Here is a 21,790-nt window from a genome sequence, read left to right as displayed (position 1 = left end):
CTCAAAGCAAACAGAACAAGACATCGAAGCTCAAATTTGAGAGCTTCAGGATCCTTCTTTAGCTTGGATTATTCATTAGAAGAATCATTATCACAATAATGTCAAGGAGTTTGCAGTTTGGTAAAAAAAAATGCAGTGAAGTGTGCCACTAATTTAAAACAGAATCACATTAAAGATCAAAAAATAAGACACCAGGCAGAATTAAGCAGACATAATAATAATGCTTACTAGTCCAAAATATTTTTTAAAAAGTTACAATGCTCAATTCAGCTAATTTAAAACACTGGTTCTTGAACAAAGAAACAAGTTTGAAGAGCAGTTTTTTCTGTACAGCAGTTCAGAACAAACCCATACCAGACTTGGCATCCAATCCTAGTCAATAACAGGAACTCCCTCATAAATGCCCTGGTTTCCGGCTCGCAATTTTTGTACACCAGTCTGACAAGGTGAGGTTGTAGAATAAAATTGACATTTGGCAACTGCAACCACCAGAACTGAAGTAATGATATCTTCATAATAAATTACTGTACGAGGACCATTTGTGTAAATTTTTAGCTGTACTTTCCTTTTAAAATATCCAAAAAGCTGCCAGTGGTTCATTGTTTACTGTTAATTCGCAGTTCTGTACGCATTGCAGACATCATGTCAGTATATTGATGGTATTAAATTCCAAATTAAACATTAAATACAGTATGTTACATTCAATGAGCTATATTACCAACACAGCAAATTCAAATAATTTGGTTTAATAAATGCAATATGTTACCCCTGGAAAGACAATATAGCAACCTAAATGTCATATAAATGTGCAAACAATACATTTTGAAAATGTTTTCTACAATTTTACATTGTCATTAATTTTAAAAATTTACAATGTTACAAGTTAGATTCTGTTTTCACATTTTCCATTTGTACCTCCCAGAATTTGCAATGAATGCCAAGGCAAAGTGATCATTAAAAAGCTTTAAGATGCATTCTCAATGTCAGGAAGACATCTTAATCCAACAAATTATAAATTTGAGACAAGAGGAGAATCTTTGTCCAGGCATTCATTTGATATTGATTACAGCAAAACCCCATTAATCTGTTACATTTATAACGTAGTACTGCCAAACTAGACGTTGGATGTATTCTCCCATTACCTTAATAGAAGCAACATTAAAAATAAATATTTATGCAGAGTAGTACAATGGGTTTTCCAGTGAGTTTCAAAAGAGCGTTAGAAACAAGTCCCAGTAAGTCAAACTATTTTCTTCATAATTTTAATGATCAGGATACTATTGGATGGCAAATTATCATAGCGTTGCAGTACTTTCATTCAGGAATCTAAAAGCTTCACTCACAAAACTTTTATCTGAACTTAATATGTCTCCAAGCAGTTTAAGGAAGGAACCAAGCCAGATGAATTCAAATACAAACATACCGCATGCTGTGTAATTCAAATTTAAGCTTGTCAAGGGTAAAATAGTTACCAGCCTGTCTGGACCCTTCTAAAGGGGTAAAAAGTGCATCCAAAGAAAGCTAGTTGAGCATAATTTTAAAATAGGAACAGATCAATTAAATAAAAATGTAAAATATCAACCAACAGAAGAATTATTACAAGCTATTTCACTCCAGCATTCTGTACTTATCTTTGTTTATAAGTAAGCAGCTTCAGGTTTAACACCTATGGTAAAAACAAATGATAAAATAGGTGCTATATTTCAGTTTGTTGTACATACTCTCAAGCAATTTTAATTCAAAATTAAATACTAAATTTTGGTTATAGTTGTAATACTTTTCCAATTTATGATAAAGGGATCACATAGAAGAATACAAAGGAAAAGAGCCTTTATTATTTGGAAAGCACAGCACAGAAGGAGTATTTGACTTGACACAGTACATAGCAATGTTTATGCTTAACAGGAGGCACTTTAACCCTATCCACAGATCCTACTATTCTCTTTTCCTCATGTATTTATATGGCTTCGCCCTCAACATGTTTAAACGACTTCACTATGATACTTCATGCTTCAGCCGGTTCTACATTTTCTTCATTGAGCACATAATTTTATTGAATTAATGTCCGATTACACTCTACATCTACATTGTTCATAGTTTTTATGATCACCATCAGAAACCTTACTATTCACCTTGAATTCCCTGTTTTTTTAAGAGAAAAAGCCAGAGCCTGTACATGATTTTTCAGAAGGTTGCAGCTACCTGACAGTTCTGACACCATCGTTAAGTTTTTTTTGCTGTACATTTTCTACTACCTCTATGATTTAGATTGCAACATAATGGTGAAGATAATTATGGGGATGCCAAATTGATCTCTTCAGTTGTTCAATCTATCCAGTTTTTGGAATGGAGCCTGCAACACAGCCACTGTACCTGGTGCCATTTTTGATACATGTGTATAAGGACCTCACGTGGTCTGTACATACCAGCTGTGTGGTGAAAAAGGCACAACAGCACCTCTTTCATCTCTGACAGTTGAGGAAGTTTATTATTAGCCCCCATATCCTAAAAAAATTCTACAGGGATACAATTGAGAACATCCTGACTGACTGCATCATTGCCTGGTATGGGAACTGTATCTCCCTTAATCGCAGGACTCTGCAGAGAGGTGCAGACAGCCCAGTGCATCTGCAGTTGTAAACTTACCATTATTCAGGACATTTACAAGTGTGTAAAAAGGGCCTGTAGGATCATTGGGGACCCAAGTCACCCCAACCACAATCAACTCCAGCTGCTACCATACAGGAAACGGTATCATGCATAAAAGCCAGGACCAGCAGGCTCTGGGACAGCTTCTTTCACCAGGTAATCAGTCTGATTGACTCACATTGATTTGCGTAAATTTCTATGTTACATTGACTATTCTATTTATTATAGCTTACTATGATTGTATATTGCACATTTAGACAGAGACGTAATGTAAAGATTTTTACTCCTCACATATGTGAAAGATGTAAGAAATAAAAGGGATGTAAGAAATCAATTATGATCATCTTCATCACAACCCCTTCCTCTTCCTTTTTAATTTCCTTCTATTCAGATAATAAAGCACTCCAATCAATAGAGGTCGAACAAAAAAACAATGAAGATGAAATCAGTTGCAGTTTTAACCAAGACTAAATCCAATCACCTGGCCGTACTCCTAATCCAGGCGTATAGGCAAAGGTTAAAGACCACAGCACCAGTGGCTAGGACCAAGAAGATATGGTCAAGAGAGGCGGAGGAGTGCTTACAGGACTGCTTTGAGTGGTGTGCTGGACCATATTCAGTGATTCATCTTCCAGTTTGAATGAATATGCCATAGTTATTAGCATCTTCATCATGACTTGTGTAGATGAGTGTGTGCCTACTAGAACATACCAGACGTACCCAAATCAAAAGGCATGGATGCACCAGGAGATTCAAAGTCTGCCAAGGGTTAGATCTGTGGCATTCAAGACAGGTGATGCAGAACTATACAAGAAGTTCAGGTACGATCTATAGAAGACTATTTCAAGAATGATAAAACAATTCCAATTGAATTTAGAGACTTCAATCAGATGCTTGCCAACTCTAACAGGATTTGTAGGCCATTACTTCTTACAAAGTGAAACCTAACATCATGAATAGCTGTGACACTTCACTTCCAGATGAGCTAAAAGCCTTTTATGCATGCTTTAAAAATGAGAATAAAACTACACCTGAGTGAATCCCTGCAGCATTTGGTGACCCTGTAATCTGTCTTGGAAGTCGACATCAGAACATCTTCCATGAGAGTGAAGTTTCGCAAAGCATCAGGCCTGGATGGTATACTGTAGGGCACTGTAAACCTATGCCAACCAACTGGCAGAAGTGCTCAAGGACATCTTCAATCTCTCACTGCTGCAGTTGGAGGTTTCCACCTGCTTCAGAAGGATGACACTTACAACAGCGCCCAAGAAGAGCAGATTGAGCTACCTCCGCAACAATTGCCCAGTGGCACTCACATCTCCTGTGATGAAGTGTTTTGAGAGGTTGGTCATAGCCAGAACTCTTCCTGCCTAAGCAGTCACCTGGACCCACTGCAACTTACCTATTGTCACAATAGGCCTAGAGTGGATACAATCTCACTGGCTCTCTACTCAGCCTTGGTTCACCTGGACAATAGCAATACCTACGTCAGGCAGCTGTTTATTGATCACAGCTCAGCAATCTACACCAGCATCCCCTCAGTACCAGACTGCAAGCTCCAAAACCTGAGCCTCTGTACCTTCCTCTGCAAATGGATCCTTGACTTCATTGGGGGACCACAGTCAGTACAAATTGGAAATAACATCACTTCTCACTGATAATCAATACTGGCACACCTCAGGATGCATGCTTAGCTCACTGCTCTACTCCCTCCACACACATGACTGTGTGGCTAAGCACAGGTCAAACATGATCTATAAATCTGCCAATGACACAACTGTTGTTGGCAGAATTTAGATGGTGACAAGGTGGTGCACAGGAGCGAGATAAATCAGCTGGTCGAGGGTGTTGAAACAACACTAGCACTCAACAGCAGTAAGACCAAGGAATTGATTTCAGACTTCAGGCAGGGGAAGTCAAGGAACATGCACCAGTCCTCATCAAGGGATCAGAAGTGGAAACAGTAAGCAGTTTCGAGTTCCTGAGCATCAACACCTCTGAAGACCTATCTTGGGCCCAACATAGTGATGCAATTACATAGAAGGCATGACAGCAGCTATATTACATTGGGAATCTAAGGAGAACTGATATGTCACCAAAGACTCTCTGATTTCTAAAGACATACCGTGGAAGGCATTCTAACTGATTGTATCGCTATCTGGTATGAAGGGGCACAGGAATAGAAAAAAATCTGTAAAAGTTGCAAACTCAGCCAGCATCGAGGACACCGTCAAAAGGAGATCCCTCAAAAAGGTGGCATCCCTTTCACCCAGGGCAGGCCCTCTTTTCATTGCTACCATCAAGGAAGAGGTGCAGGAGCCTTAAGACACACATTCAATATTTTAGGAACAGCTTCTTCCCCTCTGCCATCAAATTTCTGAATGGACAATAAACCCATGTAAACTACCTCAATATTTTTTTTCCTTTTTAGTTCCCTATTAGCATTACTTACTTTAAAAAAAATTTCTTTATTGTAATTTATAGTTTTTAATGTAGTGCGATCCACTGCTGCCACAAAACAATGTATTTCACAACATATGTCAGAAATACTAAACCTGATTCTGATTTTGAAACTAGTTCTTTTATTTATTCTTATTTTGAATATGCTTCAGCTACTAAGCTGCATGCAATTGGAACCTATAATTTAAATTTTGATGGTGTTTTTGGGCCAACTGAGCAATATACTGCTATGCCGTCTCCGAGGGATTTCAGTGAGTTCGGGAGCAGAGTGTGTGGCCTGGAAGCGGGGTGTAATCCCATGATAGACTCTATTCTTTTTCTCCAGCTGAGGCATCAAGCAGGGCTGAAGTTGACAAAGATGAGAACAGAGGGCAGGTGGGTGTTCAGCACCGTCTATCTGTGTTTGACTGGTCTTCTCCTTCTTGCTGGCTGCTATCAGAGGAAAGCACAGGTGTCTTAGGTTCCACCTTGTAATTATTGATAGACTGTGGGCTCAGTTTGGGGATTTTGAGGTTCACATTGCATGTGTTTTTAGATTCTGTTTACTCTTTTTTAGCTGTTTTGAGTGGTTTGATAGGGCGATCAGCGAGGACTCAGGTGATTTGGCGAAGACTGGTTCTGAGGCATGCTGCGCTGAACTGAACTAAACTGAATACTCCCGGATTCCTGGTTTGATGTTTGATACTCTATGTGTTGTTCGCTTGCTTTTTATGTTCTTCCCCCCCGCATACTGGGTGTTTGAAGTTTTCTCTGAACGGGTTCCGTAGTGTTTCTATGTTTCGTGCATGACTACAGGAAGATGAATTTCAGAGTTGTATTATAGAACATAGAACAGTAGAGCGCATTACAGGCCCTTCGGCCCACAATGTTGTACCGACCTTCAAACCCTGCCTCCCATATAACCCCCCACCTTAAATTCCTCCATATACCTGTCTAGTAGTCTCTTAAACTTCACTAGTGTATCTGCCTCCACCACTGACTCAGGCAGTGCATTCCACGCACCAACCACTCTCTGAGTGAAAAACCTTCCTCTAATATCCCCCTTGAACTTCCCTCCCCTTAACTTAAAGCCATGTCCTCTTGTACTGAGCAGTGGTGCCCTGGGGGAGAGGCGCTGGCTGTCCACTCTGTCTATTCCTCTTAATATCTTGTACACCTCTATCATGTCTCCTCTCATCCTCCTTCTCTCCAAAGAGTAAAGCCCTAGCTCCCTTAATCTCTGATCATAATCCATACTCTCTAAACCAGGCAGCATCCTGGTAAATCTCCTCTGTCCAATGCTTCCACATCCTTCCTATGGTGAGACGACCAGAACTGGACACAGTACTCCAAGTGTGGCCTAACTAGAGTTTTGTACAGCTGCATCATTACATCGTGACTCTTAAACTCTATCCCTCAAATTATGAAAGCTAACACTCCATAAGCTTTCTTAACTACCCTATCTACCTGTGAGGCAACTTTCAGGGATCTGTGGACTTGTACCCCCAGATCCCTCTGCACCTCCACACTACCAAGTATCCTGCCATTTACTTTGTACTCTGCCTTGGAGTTTGTCCTTCCAAAGTGTACAACCTCACACTCCTCTCAGTTGAACTCCATCTGCCACTTCTCAGCCTACTTCTGCATCCTATCAATGTCTCTCTGCAATCTTTGACAATCTTCTACACTATCTACACCACCAACCTTTGTGTCGTCTGCGAACTTGCCAACCCACCCTTCTACCCCCACATCCAGGTCATTAATAAAAATCACAAAAAGTACAGGTCCCAAAACAGATCCTTGTGGGACACCACTAGTCACAACCCTCCAATCTGAATGTACTCCCTCCACCACGACCCTCTGCTTTCTGCAGGCAAGCCAATTCTGAATCCACCTGGCCAAACTTCCCTGGATCCCATGCCTTGTGACTTTCTGAATAAGCCTACCATGTGGAACCTTGTCAAATGCCTTACTAAGATCCATGTAGATCACATCCACTGCACTACCTTCATCTATATGCCTGGTCACCTCCTCAAAGAACTCTATCAGGCTTGTTAGGCACGATCTGCCCTTCACAAAGCCATGCTGACTGTCCCTGATCAGACCATGATTCTCTAAATGCCCATAAATCCGATCTCTACGAATCTTTTCCAACAGTTTTCCCACCACAGACGTAAGGCTCACTGGTCTATAATTACCTGGACTATCCCTACTACCTTTTTTGAACAAGGGGACAACATTCGCCTCCCTCCAATCCTCCGGTACCATTCCCATGGACAACGAGGACATAAAGATCCTAGCCAGAGGTTCAGCAATCACTTCCATTGCCCCGTGGAGCAGCCTGGGGAATATTCCGTCAGGCCCCGGGGACTTATCCATCCTAATGTATTTTAACAACTCAAACACCTTCTCTCCCTTAATATTAACATGCTCTAGAACATCAACCTCACTCATATTGCCTCACCATCATCAAGTTCCCTCTCAGTGGTGAATACCAAAGAGAAGTATTCATTAAGGACCTCACTCACTTCCACAGCCTCCAGGCACATCTTCCCACTTTTATCTCTAATTGGTCCTACCTTCACTCCTGTCATCCTTTTGTTCTTCACATAATTGAAGAATGCCTTGGGGATTTCCTTTACCCTACTCGCCAAGGCCTTCTCATGCCCCCTTCTTGCTTTTCTCAGCCCCTTCTTAAGCTCCCTTCTTGTTACCCTATATTCCTCAATAGACCCATCTGATCCTTGCTTCCTAAACCTCGTGTATGCTGCCTTCTTCCACCTGACTAGATTTTCCACTTCACTGTCACCCATGGTTCCTTCACCCTACCATTCTTTATCTTCCTCACCGGGACAAATTTAACCCCAACATTCTGCAAGAGATCCCTAAACATCAACCACATGTCCATAGTACATTTCCCTGCAAAAACATCATCCAATTCACACCTGCAAATTCTAGCCTTATAGCCTCATAATTTGCCCTTCCCCAATTAAAAATTTTCCTGTCCTCTCTGATTCTATCCTTTTCCATGATAATGCTAAAGGTCAGGGAGCGGTGATCACTGTCCCCCAGATGCTCACCCACTGACAGATCTGTGACCTGACCCAGTTCATTACCTAATACTAGATCTAGTATGGCATTCCCCCTAGTCGGCCTGTCAACATACTGTGACAGGAATCCATACTGGACACACTTAACAAACTCTGCTCCATCTAAATCCTTGGAACTAATCAAGTGCCAATCAATATTAGGGAAGTTAAAGTCACCCATGATTACAACCCTGTTATTTTTGGACCTTTCCAAAATCTGCCTCCCAATCTGCTCAGTATCTCTGCTGCCACCAGGGGGGCCTATAGAATACCCCCAGTAGAGTATCTGCTCCCTTCCTGTTCCTGACTTTCACCTATACTGACTCAAAAGAGGACCCTGCTACATTACCCACCCTTTCTGCAGCTGTAATAGTATCCCTGACCAGTAATGCCACCCCTCCTCCCCTTCCCCCCCCCCATCCCTTTTAAAGCACTGAAATCCAGGAATATTGAGAATCCATTCCTGCCCTGGTGCCAGCCAAGTCTCCGTAATGGCCACTACATCATAATTCCATGTATGTATGTATCCAAGCTCTCAGTTCATCACCTTTGTTCCTGATGCTTCTTGCATTGAAGTACACGCACTTTAGCCCTTCTACCTTACTACCTTTACACCCTTTATTCTGCTGCTCTTTCCTCAAAGCCTCTCTATTTATTGGATCTGGCTTTACTCCAAGCACTTATTTCACTGCTCTATCGTTCCGGGTCCCATCCCCCTTGCAAATTAGTTTAAACCCTCCCGAACCATGCTAGCAAACCTACCAGCAAGGCTATTGCTCCCCCTCGAGTTCAGGTGCAACCCATCCAATCTGTACAGATCCCACCTTCCCCAGAAGCGATCCCAATGGTCCAAAAATCTAAAACCCTGCCCCCTGCACCAACTCCCCAGCCACGCATTCAACTGCCACCTCCTCCAATTCTTAGCATTACTATCACGTAACACTGGCAGCAATCCTGAGAACGCCACCCTTGAGGTCCTGTTCTTCAGCCTTCTGCCTAGTTCCCGAAACTCACACTTCAAGACCTCAACCCTCTTCCTGCCTATGTCGTTGGTCCCAAAATGTATCACGACTTCTGGTTGCTTTCCCCCTTGTAGCAGGATGTCATGCACCCAGTCAGAGACATCCCGGGCCCTGGCATCCAGGAGGCAACAAACCATACGGGTTTCCTTCTCACATCCACAAAATCTCCTGTCTGCTCCCCTGACTATAGAGTCTCCAATGATGACAGCTCTCCTCTTCTCCGTCCCAATCTTCTGTAACACAGGGTCAGACTCAGTGCTAGAGGTCCTGCCACCGTGGCTGAAACCTGGTTGGTCATCCTCACCAACAGCACTCAGGACGGTAAACTTATTATTCAGGGGAATGGCTGCAGGGGTGCTCTGCACTACCTGTCTACTCTCCTTCGCTTTCCCCCCCTTGACCTGCTTCCGGCAGCCTAGGTGTGACTACCTCCCTGTAGCTCTCATCTATGACTGCCTCATTCTCCCTTATGAGTCGAAGGTCATCCAGCTGCTGCTCCAGATTCCTCACACAGTCTTCCAGATCGCCCAGCCGCAAGCACTTCTGGCAGATGTGACTCTACGGGAGAGGAGAGTTTCCCCAAGACTGCCACATCTCACAGGAGAGGCACATCACTGTCTCAGGAGGCATTGTAAAGACTAACTGGAAGCAGGCTTGTACTCCGCCTCTTCTCATCACAGCCTCAAATCTCCACTCCTTCACTGGCCACTTTCCACAGGCCGCTCCTTTTGAGGTAACCCTCTATTTATTTGTTTGAGCTTTTCAAACTGCTTGGTCACCTGACCTTGATTGCCCAATCAGCTGCTTTCTGCTGAGTCTGAGCTATTCAAATCTTGATTGTCTAATCAATGGCTTTCTGCTGAGCTATTCAAATCTTGATTGACTCGATTGCTCAGTCCAACTGCCAAAATCTCTCGAGTTAAAGCCTCAAATCTAGATACATACTTTGATAATAAATTTACTTTGAATCTTTGATTCCGATTCACTGTAATTTATAGGATCGCGTAAAAGCAAGATTTGTATATCGCAAGTCACCAGTCATGTATGTCTGTAGGCTCAGGGGTGAGAGTGAAGGCACAGATGCAAACCTGAGAGGGAATGACAAATATAAGCTTTATTACAGAGGATTTGGTGATCATTTTAAAAGAGCAGACAGCAGAACATGACAATAAAGAAACACCATGAAGTGTTAATACATTAGTAGACAGGATAGAAAGCCTGCATACTTGGCAGAAACCAATAACAACTTGGCAGAGTTGTAGGCCAGCTGTGCTACCTTCCAGCTTAAGATGGCACTGATGAGCACACAAAGCCTTGCTGGCAGCAAACAAAACTACTAACCACTCTATTAATCACACTTTTCCAGAGAAAGATCACTGTAATCAATAGCCTTTCAGAGATGAACATTTGAACCACCTATATAACCTGGCATTTTTGCAGTATAAAGTGAAGTCTTAAAGGTGCAGGGCAGTTGCAGGATGGCGCGTACGGACTTGGCCATTGCTGGAGCTGGCTTGGAGCCAATTCAAAGCAGCAGATCCGAGGTGAGGCAGTGGGGCCTGGGCTCCAGAGCAAGGAACTAGCTGATATTTGACCAATTTAATCGCCAGCCCAGATGGGAAAGGCCAGTTATGGGCCATTAGGGCTGTGGTGCCCGGGCCAGAAAGCATATTGAAGTGGCAGTGCCTGGGTCCGGAAGTGAAGAACAGCCTGAGGTTTGGCCGATTTAAGCTCTGGCCAGATTGATAAAAGTCAGGATGTCAGGACTGGAACGAGAGACAGGCCGGTGTTCAGCTTGGTGCTCAGTAAGAGTTACCTGTCTCTGTGCTGTGAACTGAGGCTGTGGCTTGCAGCTGATGGGTGCCTGGACCAGCTGCAGTGTTGACCGACTTCATGGCTATGAACTCAATTTCATTAACTTTAGTACCGCATGTTATCTGCTTATTGTCTATTCTTTGCACAATGTGTTTATTTTTGCACATCAAGTGTTTGAGAGTCTTTTTGAATGGGTTCTATTGTGTTTGTTTATTTTTTGGTTACCTATAAGGGCCTGAATATAGACAGACAGATACTTTATTGATCCCAAAGGAAATTAGTGTCACAGTAGCATTACAAGTGCACAGATTTACAAATATCAGAAGAAAGAAAAAAATTAAAATTAAATTACCTCAAACAGTCTAATAGGAGGGGGTCAGCACTTCCCTGGCCACAGGTTGGCTCATTACAGAGCCTAATGGCCAAGGGTAAGAAATGACCTCATATAGCACTCTTTGGAGCAACACAGTTGTATTTGTCCTCTTTGGTGCAGTATAGTGTACATACTTTGATAATAAGTGTATTTTGAACTTAGATGAGGTGGCAGTAATTCCACTTGTGAACACAGTCATCCTAAAGTATCTGCTGTTACAACTTCAACTCCCATTGCAGTGTATGATAAGCTGAATAGAAGCACAGAATTCTGTAACATACCATCAGCATGCTACCATGATTGCTGTGGATGTGCAAAGGGATTGCAAGATGTCACCTATCAGCTAAACTGCTGACAAGTTGCCTGAACTGTTGCATGTCTTCAGCTGTTTCAAGAATGACCTTACTTTCATAAGACCAGTAGTGATAAAGGTAACTGCAACATATTCAATTCCATTATCCATCCAAAAGTGAACCAACCCATGCTGCATGTAGCAAGACATAGGTAATATTCAGAAATGGGCTGATTTATTGCATATTTAATTGGTGCCATAAAAACAACAGGCATTGACTATTAGCAGCACAAGAGACTAATCCCTGCACTTTTACTTTTCTCACTTTCAAGTGAGACTATTTCCTCACTTGCAGACCACAATCAGTTTGGATTGGCAACAACATCTCCTCCACGATCCCCAGCTGGACAGGTGCACCACAGGGCTGTGTGCCTAGCCCTCTAGTCTATTTGCTTTACACTTATGACTGTGTGACTAAGAACAGCTCCAATACTATATTTAAGTTTCCTGATACCACTGTTGCAGGCCAAATGAAAGGTGTGACATATTAGCATATAGGAGGAACACTGAAAATCCAGCTGAATGGTGCCGCAGCAACAACCTCTTATTCAATGTCAGCAAGACCGAGAAGCTGATTATTGACTTCAGGAAGAGGAAACCAGAGGTCCATGAGATTGTCCTCAACAGGGGTTCACAGGTGGTAAGGGGTCAGCAATATTAAATTCCTTGGTGTTATCATTTCAGAGGAACTGTCCTGGGCCCAGAACACAAGTGCAATTATAAAGAAATAATACTTCTTTAGGAGTTTGGAAAGATTCGGCATGACATCTAAAACTTTAACTAACTTCTATATATGTGTGGTGGACAGTATATTGACTGGCTGCATCACAGCTTGGAATGGAAATACCAATGCCCTTGGATGGAAAATCCTACAAAATGTAGTGGATACAGTCCAGTCTATCATGGGTAACCATCCCCACCATTAAGCACACTTACACGAAACATTGTCACAGGAAAGCAGTATCCATCATAAGGAACCCCCTACCACCCAGCTTATGCTCTCTCCTCACTGCTGCCATCAGGAAGGTGGTACAGGAGCTTCAGAGCTCACAACACCAGGTTCAGGAAGCATCATCAGGCTCTTGAACCAAAGTCGATAACTTCACTTGCCTCCTCATTGAAATGTTCCCACAGCCTATGCAAGGACTCTTCATCTCATGTTCTTGATATTTATTAGGATTTCTTTCTTTTTGTATTTCCAAGTTTGTTGTCTTTTTCAACACTGGTTGAATGCCAAAGTTGGTATTTAATTGATTCTACTTGTGGTTTTCATTCTGTTCTGAATTTATTGAGTATGCCCTCAAGAAAATGAATCTCAGGGTTGTAAATGGTAACATATGTAATTTGATAATAAATTTACTTTGGACTTTGACCTCGATAGTCAATGACATAATCCATATTCTGCTAAGCCTTTACTGAGCAGGGACATAAATATTATGGCTCCCAATTATCAAAGTGCAACCTAACACTAGCATCAGTCTTCCCACCATCAAGGACATATCTACAATAAGGTACCAGAAAAAGGCCAGTAACATCATGAACAATACCACTCACCGTGTCCATGTACTGGTTGCCTCACTCCCATCGAGGAAGAGGCTATGTAGCATCCATTCCAGGACAAGCAAACTTAATAACAGTTATTTCCCCCAAGTAGTAAGGTTAATCAACACCTCCACCCACTAACCCACCCTACAACACCCCACACCACCACTACTTTATCAGACCTGACAGTCACCTGCTATATCTAGCATCATGTTATGTACATACTATCAATGTAAAAGCTATCTTATGCATATATATGTGTTGTTTTTTTTTATTGTTCTGTTCTTTATCTCAACTAGAGTAACAATTATTGTAGCATAACCAGTGATCCATGTTCTATTCCGACAGCAGCAGTAAGGTGTTTTTACATTCTTCACGTAACTGATTGGGATTCCTCCAATTCCCTGCCACAGTGCAAATATATACAGGTTGGTCGGTTAATTGGCCATTGTAAATTGTCCCATGATTAGGCCAGGGTTAAACAGAGAGTCGCTGAGCAATGCCCCTCAAAGGGCTGCAAGAGCATACTCCACACTCTACCTCAATTAAGAATTGAAAACACTTGTGCACTGGAAATGACAATAAAAAATCTTGAAAGGCATTATGGAACTGTCTAAGTACGTGCAGCTCCAACATCACTCAAACAGACTGCAGCAGTCCTTGCAGTCATAAGTATCAAGTGAGTAGAGCAGGGGGCTAAGCACACAGCTTTTGGGCCACCCGTGCTGATGGAGATTGTGGAGGAGATGCTGTTGTCAATTTCAACTGACTGGAGTCTGCAAGTGACAAGATTGAGGGTCCAATTGCACAAGGAAGTATTGAGGCCAAGGTCTTGAAGATTTATTTTTAATTTCATTTTAGAAGTTTCTAGAAAAATACACAGGCAACAGTGGAACAAGTGTCCCAGGGTGCCTGGACAAAATGGGATCTGCGCAAGTGCAAGATCTCATGGGCAGAGTTATGGAGACTGGAGTCCTTCCATATTTCCTTCCTCTTATGATCCATGTATGACACCCTTCCTTCGCCATTACATCTATACATGTGGGGGATGAGAGAGGACCTGAGCTGTAAGCTCTGTGGTTGTGGTGAACTATGTGCCTGTCTGGACACGCCCCCTTCTGACTGCTCCTGTGGCTCCTCCCACAGGCCCCTGTATAAAGGCGATCTGAGGCCTGACGCTCGGCCTCAGTCTCCAGGACATAGTATGATGGACACTCACTCCTGGTTCCTTCTTCCAGTCAATAAAAGCCGATATCTCGCCTTACGTCTCAGTGTGAGTTATTGATGGTGCATCAGTGGTCAAAAGGGGACACTGGCTGATATACTGTCCAGGTGCAAAACAGCTCTAATTCAAGGGCGGTATAGGTGGCACCATGATAAGGTGCTGATGGCTCTTGCTGACACACTGGAGCGAGACAGATGCAAGAAGAGGACGGCTGGCACAGATTTGAAGGAAAGCCATCACCTTCATCAAAGAGAGAGCTAGGCCTTTCATAACCAAACAACCAAAGCCAAATCTGCTGCTAACGGCCAGGTCCTGGGAGATGAGGATCGATGTGGGAAGGAGGCTGCAGCTCCCCGAAGTGGTGCACACAACCCTTCGTCCGGACATTGTATTGTGGTCAACCGAAGACTAGAAAATAATTCTGGTTGAGCTGACGGTGCCATGGGAGGAGGCCCATGAGAGAAAAGCCTTTAAGTACCAGCCCTTAGTGCAGGAATGCAAAGACAAGGGATGGCAGGCATGGTTGTTCCCTGTGGAGATCAGCTGCAGAGGTTTACAGCCAAATCAGCATGGCAGTTGTCACCTCTGGGCCTAGACAAAAGAAACAAAAAACAAGCAGCTCGTAGGATGGGGGGAGACGCAGAACAAGCCTCTTGTTGGATTTGGAGTAGGAGAGAGGAGGAAAGCTGGAAGCCAGGAGCAGATGGGCAGTGATTTGGCCAACACTGCCGGCCCTCCAAATGGAGAGTGTCATGATTAAGGGTCAAAACACACTGTGAAGGTTGGGAACCACCTGATGACATCTGCTCCTGCCTGAAGGCTACAGTTACCTCATAAGATATTTGGAGAATGCACCCTAAAAGGTATATGTAACAAGTAACAAATACCATACTTACCAGAAGATTCACTGAACAATTACATGTATATAGACGTTATATAAAATACAAGTAAGCATAAGAAAGTTAAACTACAAGGTAAAAAGATAATTGTACACCCCTATCCAACAAGAGAGAGATCAATATGGTGTGTGCTAGTTTACTGGGATATTTCAAGATTAAGAAGGTAGTATCGGGTCTCTTTAAGAACATGAAGACAGGACCTGACGGGATATACCCCCAGGATATTGAGGGAGGCAGGAGATGAGATTGCTGGAGCGTTCCCCAATATCCTTGTGGCCTCTCTAACCACAGTCGAGGTTTTGGAGAATTGGCGAGTAATCAATGTTGTTCCATTATTCACAGATAACCCTGGAAACTATAGACTGTTAAGTCTCTAATCAATACTAGGGAAGTAACTGAAGCGGATTCTTAAAGGCAGAATTTATAAACAACTGGAAAATCATAGCCTAATTAGAGTTAGCATGGCAGTGTGCAGGACATGTCATGCTAACTAACATGTTTTACTAACTTGATTGAGCTTTTCAAGAAAGTTTGAAACGTGACTGTTGAAAGTAGAGCTGCGGATATTGTTGAACACCTTAGTAAAAACAATATAGACAACGTCCTTTATGCTAGTTTATCCACAAGATTCAGATGTATGGGTTCAATGGTAAATTAGCCGTTTAAATGCAGAATTAGCTTGCCCATAGATGACAGAGGCTAGTACCAAGATGGATGATGTTGTAGAAAGTGTAGAAGACAGCAAGGATACAGTGTCTCATGGATCACTTGCAGATATGGGTAGGATATGGTAGATAGAATTTAATCTGGCCTAATGTGAAGTGCTACACTTTGGAAGATCCAATGTCAAGAGAAAGTACACTATTAATAGTACAATCCTTAACAGTGTTGATGTGTAGAGGGATCTTGGGGCCCCGAGTTCAACAAGTTCCAAAACTTGGGCCTCTGGACCTCCCTCTGCAACTGGGCCCATACTGTAGATACTTGCTGATCAACTGACTGATGTGTTCACTGAGATCTCTAACCTCACACTTCAGCAGTGTGTGGTACCCATCTACTTCAAGAAGGCTTCAATTATACCGGTGCCCGTAAAAAGCATGGTGACCTGCTTCAGTGACTATCACCAAGTAGTACTTACATCCACAGTGATGAAGCGCTTTGATCAGTTGGTGATGAAACAGATTAACTTCTGCCTGAGAAGTGACTTAAATCTGTTCCAATTTATCTACAGGAGCTACAAGTCCACAGCAGATACTATCTCAATGACTCCTCACTCAACCTTGGACATCTAAACAGCAAAGATGCAGACATCAAGATGCTCTTTATTGACTACAACTCAGCATTCAATACCATCATCCCCTCAAAACAAATCAATAAGCTCCAAGACCTTAGCCTCACCTTTATCTCCATGGGCAATTAGATCCTCAATTTCCTCACTTGTAGATCACAGTCAGTTCAGATTGGCAACAACACCTCATCCACAATCTCCATCAGCACACATGCAACACAAGTGTGCTCAGCCCTCTGCACTATTTACTTTATACTTATGACTGTGTGGCTCTCCAATGCTATGTTCAAGTTTGCCGATGACTCCACTATTGTAGGCCGAATCAAAGATGGTGATGAATCAGTATATAGGAGTGAGAATAAAAATCTAGCTGAATGGTATCATAACAATTTCTCACTTAAGGTCAGCAAGACCAAGGAACTGATTACAGAGAAGGAAACCAGAGGTCAATGAGGTAGTCCTCATTGGAAAATCAGAGGTGGAGAGGGTAAGCAACCTTACATTTCTAGGTGTTATTATTTCAGAGGACCTGTCCTGAGACCAGCAAGCAAGTGCAATTACGAAGAAAACACACCTCTTCATCCTTGAGAGTTTGCAGAAATTCGACATAACATCTAAAACTTTGACAAACTTTCATAGATATGTAGGTTAAGAGTATATTGACTGGCTGCATCAGTGCCTCGCATGGAAACATCAATGAGCTTGAGTGGAAAATTCTACAAAAAGAAGTGGATATCGCCCTGTCCATCATGGGTAAAACCGTTCCAACCATTGATCACACTTACATGAAATGCTGTCATGGGAAAGTAGTATCCGTCATCAGACCCCCACCACCCAGGACATGCTCTCTCCTCACTTGCCACCATAATTTCTGAAGACTATTTTCTTTCTATTACCAACTTCAAGTAATTGTGTGAGAGTTCTCCAGATCAATCCACAATTTAACCAGTAAGTAGAAAATCATTTAAGATCGTCAGCTGCAGTTATTGCTCAGAACCCTATGTTAGATTATAAGATAAAAACTGTTTCTACTGCTAATTTATGAAGTAACTTTGCACCTACTTTGTAGATGGTAGGAGCAATTCACTTTATAGTTTCTTTGCTTCAGTGATGGACATTAATAGCAAAGATGGAACTGGTAAGTGGGAATGTCCTGCAGCAAAATCTTACATTTTTAATTTATTTAATATATATCAGTATAAAGTTATAGATATATTGAATAGAAAACAATCCTCAGAGAATGAGTGGAAACCTGTACAACTACGGAACTGAATTGACTTGAAATGACTTTATTTTTTACATCCTTCACATACATGAAAAGTAAAAATCTTTATGTTACATCTCTGTCTAAATGTGCAATGTGCATAGTAATTTATAGTAAGTAGAACAGCCAATGTAACATAGAAATACACTCAAATCAACATGAGTTAATCAGTCTGATGATCTGGTGGAAGAAGCTGTTTTGGAATCTTTTGGTCTTGGCTTTTATGCTGTGGAAGTAAGAATGCAGGTACAGCAGGCAGTGAAGAAAGTTAATGGCATGTTGGCCTTCATAACAAGGGAAGTTGAGTATAGGAGCAAAGAGGTCCTTCTGCAGTTGTACAGGGCCCTGGCGAGACCACAGCTGGAGTATTGTGTTCAGTTTCGGTCTCCAAATTTGAAGAAGGACATTCTTGCTATTAAAGGAGTGCAGCGTAGGTTCACGAGGTTGATTCCCGGGATGGCAGGACTGTCATATGTTGAAAGATTGGAGCGACTGGGCTTGTATACACTGGAATTTAGAAGGATGAGAGAGGATCTGATTGAAACATATAAGATTATTAAGGGATTGGACACGCTAGAGGCAGGAAACACATTCCCGATGTTGGGGGAGTCCAGAACCAGAGGCCACAGTTTAAGAATAAGGGGTAGGCCATTTAGAACAGAGTTGAGGAAAAACTTTTTCACCCAGAGAGTTGTGGATCTATGGAATGTTCTCCCTCAGAAGGCAGTGGAGGCCAATTCTCTGGATATTTTCAAGAAAGAGTTAGATAGAGCTCTTAAACATAGCAGAGTCAAGGGATATGGGGAAGGCAGGAATGGGTGCTGATTGTAGATGATCAGCCATGATCACAGTGAATGGTGGTGCAAGCTCAAAGGAACAAATGGCCTACTCCTGCACCTATTGTCTATTGTGGAACCATTTCCCAGATGGTACCAGGTGGAATAGATTGTGGTTGAGGTGACTCGGGTCCCCAATGATCTTTTGGGCCCTTTTTTTTCCCCACACTTGTCTTTGTAGATGTCCTGAATGATGGGAAGTTCACAACTACAGATGCACTGGGCTGTCCGCACCACTTTTTACAGAATCACGCGATTAAGGGAGGTACAATACCCATACCAGGCAGTGATGCAGCCAATTAGGATGCTCCCAATTGTGCCCCTTTAGAAAGTTCTTAGGGTCTGAGGGCCCATACCAAATGTCCTTAACCATCAGAGGTGAAAGAGGCACTGCTGTGCCTTTTTCACCACACAGCTGGTGTGTGCAGACCACATGAGGTCCTAGGGTTGTTTACTCTCTCAACCCCAGATCCACTGATGTTAATAGGGTTTAGCCTGTCTCCATTCCTCCTGTAATCCACAGCCAATACCTTTGTTTTTGTGACACTAAGGGAGAGATTGTTTTCTTGACACCACTGTGTCAGAGAGATGACTTCTTTCCTGTAGGCCACCGCGTTATTGTTTGAGATTAGGCATTGGCAAATGTAATTAGCAGATTAGGGCAGTGGGTGGTGACACAGTGATGGGTATACAGGGAGTAAAGGAGGGGACTTAGTACCAGCCCTGAGGGGCTCTGTATTGAGAGTCAGATGGGTTGAGGTGAGGGAGCCCACTCTTACCACCTGTCGGTGATCTGTCAAGAAGTCCAGGATCGAGCTGCATAAGGCAGGGTGAAGGCCGAGGTCCCTGAGCTTCTTGTGGATCCTGGAGGGAATTATGGTGTTGAATGCTGAACTGTAGTCCAAGAACAGCATTCTCACATAAGCATCCTTTTTTCTCCATATGTGTAAGGACGTGTGTAGAGCAGTGGCTATTGTATTGCCTGTTGATCAGTCGTGTCAGTAGGAGAATTGTAGGGGGTTTGAGGTGTAGCAGAGAAATGTGCCCTTTAGCCCAATCTCCACACCAATAATCATACACCAACCCTTGTTAATCCTCTGATAATCCCAATTTTATTTCCTGATATTTCTATCAACTTCTCCCAAATTCTCCATCCACTTTTTCTAAAGACAATTGGCTGTGGCAATTAACCTCTTCATCAGCACCTCCGCAGTATATGGAGGAAATCCACACAGACACCAGGAGAACATGGAAACATCACACACAGCCCTGGAGATCAGGATCGAACCTATATCCCCGAGGTTGTGAGGCAGCTGCATCACTGGCCACCAACATTACCTGGTATTTTTCATTCACCATAATGAGCTATTGCTCTCTGTATGATGCAAGTCAAAGAAGTATGATAATCATTGAAAGTTTACTAAGTAGTTAGCAATATCACAATCAATTTTCTATGTTTCATTGGTGCTTTCAATGATAGTTGGAAGTGTGAATGAAAACTACTAGATAAAATTAATGTGTGCAATGTAAAAATATTAGAAAAATGTATTAGTCTACAAGTGCAAATAACATACCACATTGCAATTCATATTGTCCTTTGAACACACTAATTGAGCCAAATACTGTATGTGTAGAACTCCACTTCAAAAGCATAACAAGAGATCAAATTTTAACAATATTGCCACACTAATGTAAGTTTGTAGCTCATGCAGATGCTAACTGGATTGAGAAAAGACAATACTGTGGTCTACTTATCACACAGCCCAATTTACATACCAAATTCCTGACTCATATTGTTTTAAAGTTAGTTAAACACACAGACACAATATTCATAATAATAAAGATATACTCACATATCAGATCAGGTGGACTTGTTGTGTAATGTAAAGTAACAACACTGAGACATCACCACATATCATCCCAAAGAAGTGGGGTGGAGAGAAATAAACTTGCCCAATTCAGATTTTTATGCATACATATTACAAAAGGCTTTCTGACCGTTTTCATAACAAATAAAACGACTGTCAGGTAAGTAAATGGCCTGAAACTTTAAGTTTTATTCACAAAGCTTACTTTGTCTAATTGGACAGAGGAGCAATGAGTGGTGAGCAGAATCACCTTAAACGTCCTGATTTTTTAAAAATTCAAATTAAGTGCTGAGAGTACATGATACTTCAAATAGGTTCCGGTCAGAGACCAAATTAAAACAAAATTCACAGTAGGGACTTTTTAAATGATCTTAAAGAGATTCTTATGTAGACGCTGCATTGGCGCCAATGCAGTTTATTCCAGTTAGGATGTAGGCATGTGCTGATTATGTACCTGCCCAGTGATGCCGGTGATGATCGCCACTTTCGTCCTTCCATTGGCACTTCCATGGGAGGCAGCTGCATCGTCACCACTCCCTGCAGCTGCACACTTCAGCCCATCCATCGCTGTCAACGTGTACCCAGCAGTACCCGCCGCTGACTGCAGATCCCCGTCTCTGCTCGCTCTCTCTCTGAACTAAAGCGAGTTGTACTTCCGCGTAGCGAAGGAAGCGGCTGAACTCAGCCGCGCCCCTAGCAACCGGCCGCCTGCGCAGCCAGTCCTGGTCCTCCAGCTGCAGCGACATCAAGAGGACAGAGGTGTTCCCACTGCGTCCATTGCACTCGGATGTCAATCGAAAGAAAACTGGCGGACATCTGAAATGAAGACAGAAAATCCTGGAAGTATTTCGCAGGTCAGGTAGCATTTGTGGAAAGAGAAACAGAGTTGACATTTAAGGAGTAAGTAGAAATTGCAGATCTTGTCCTCTAGATTCATCTTCAAAGAGGACATTTTTGTTCCTTGAAAAATGAGAACATAAATTTAGAAATGTTACAGGGCCTCCATATATTTTGGGAAAAATGCACACCTGACTTGATGCCAGTGTGAATGCAGCAACATCAGGACTGCACTTGTGGCTAGTTGGAGTCTGTGGACTAAAATACTTTGGGATTAACTAATTTAAAATGT

The 21,790-nt window shown here is 42.5% G+C and overlaps 1 protein-coding gene across 2 annotated transcripts in view; it reads right to left on the bottom strand.

Moving 5' to 3' along the window:
- Window positions 1-21,342, bottom strand: part of gmds (GDP-mannose 4,6-dehydratase) — a 631,321-nt gene extending 609,979 nt beyond the window's left edge. The window contains exon 1 of one of the 2 annotated variants that reach the window (XM_059945309.1): window positions 21,116-21,342. In XM_059945309.1, coding sequence (XP_059801292.1) covers window positions 21,116-21,226 — 111 coding nt within the window. In that variant the 5' untranslated portion in view covers window positions 21,227-21,342. The remainder of the gene's footprint in view (window positions 1-21,115) is intronic. The other variant, XM_059945308.1, reaches the window with a different exon arrangement.
- Window positions 21,343-21,790: the final 448 nt, after the last annotated feature.

Source organism: Hypanus sabinus, chromosome 20 (assembly GCF_030144855.1).
Source record: "Hypanus sabinus isolate sHypSab1 chromosome 20, sHypSab1.hap1, whole genome shotgun sequence".
NCBI lineage: Eukaryota > Metazoa > Chordata > Chondrichthyes > Myliobatiformes > Dasyatidae > Hypanus > Hypanus sabinus.
Note: the sequence above shows the minus strand (reverse complement) of the source record. Positions and strands in the feature narration are given on the sequence as shown.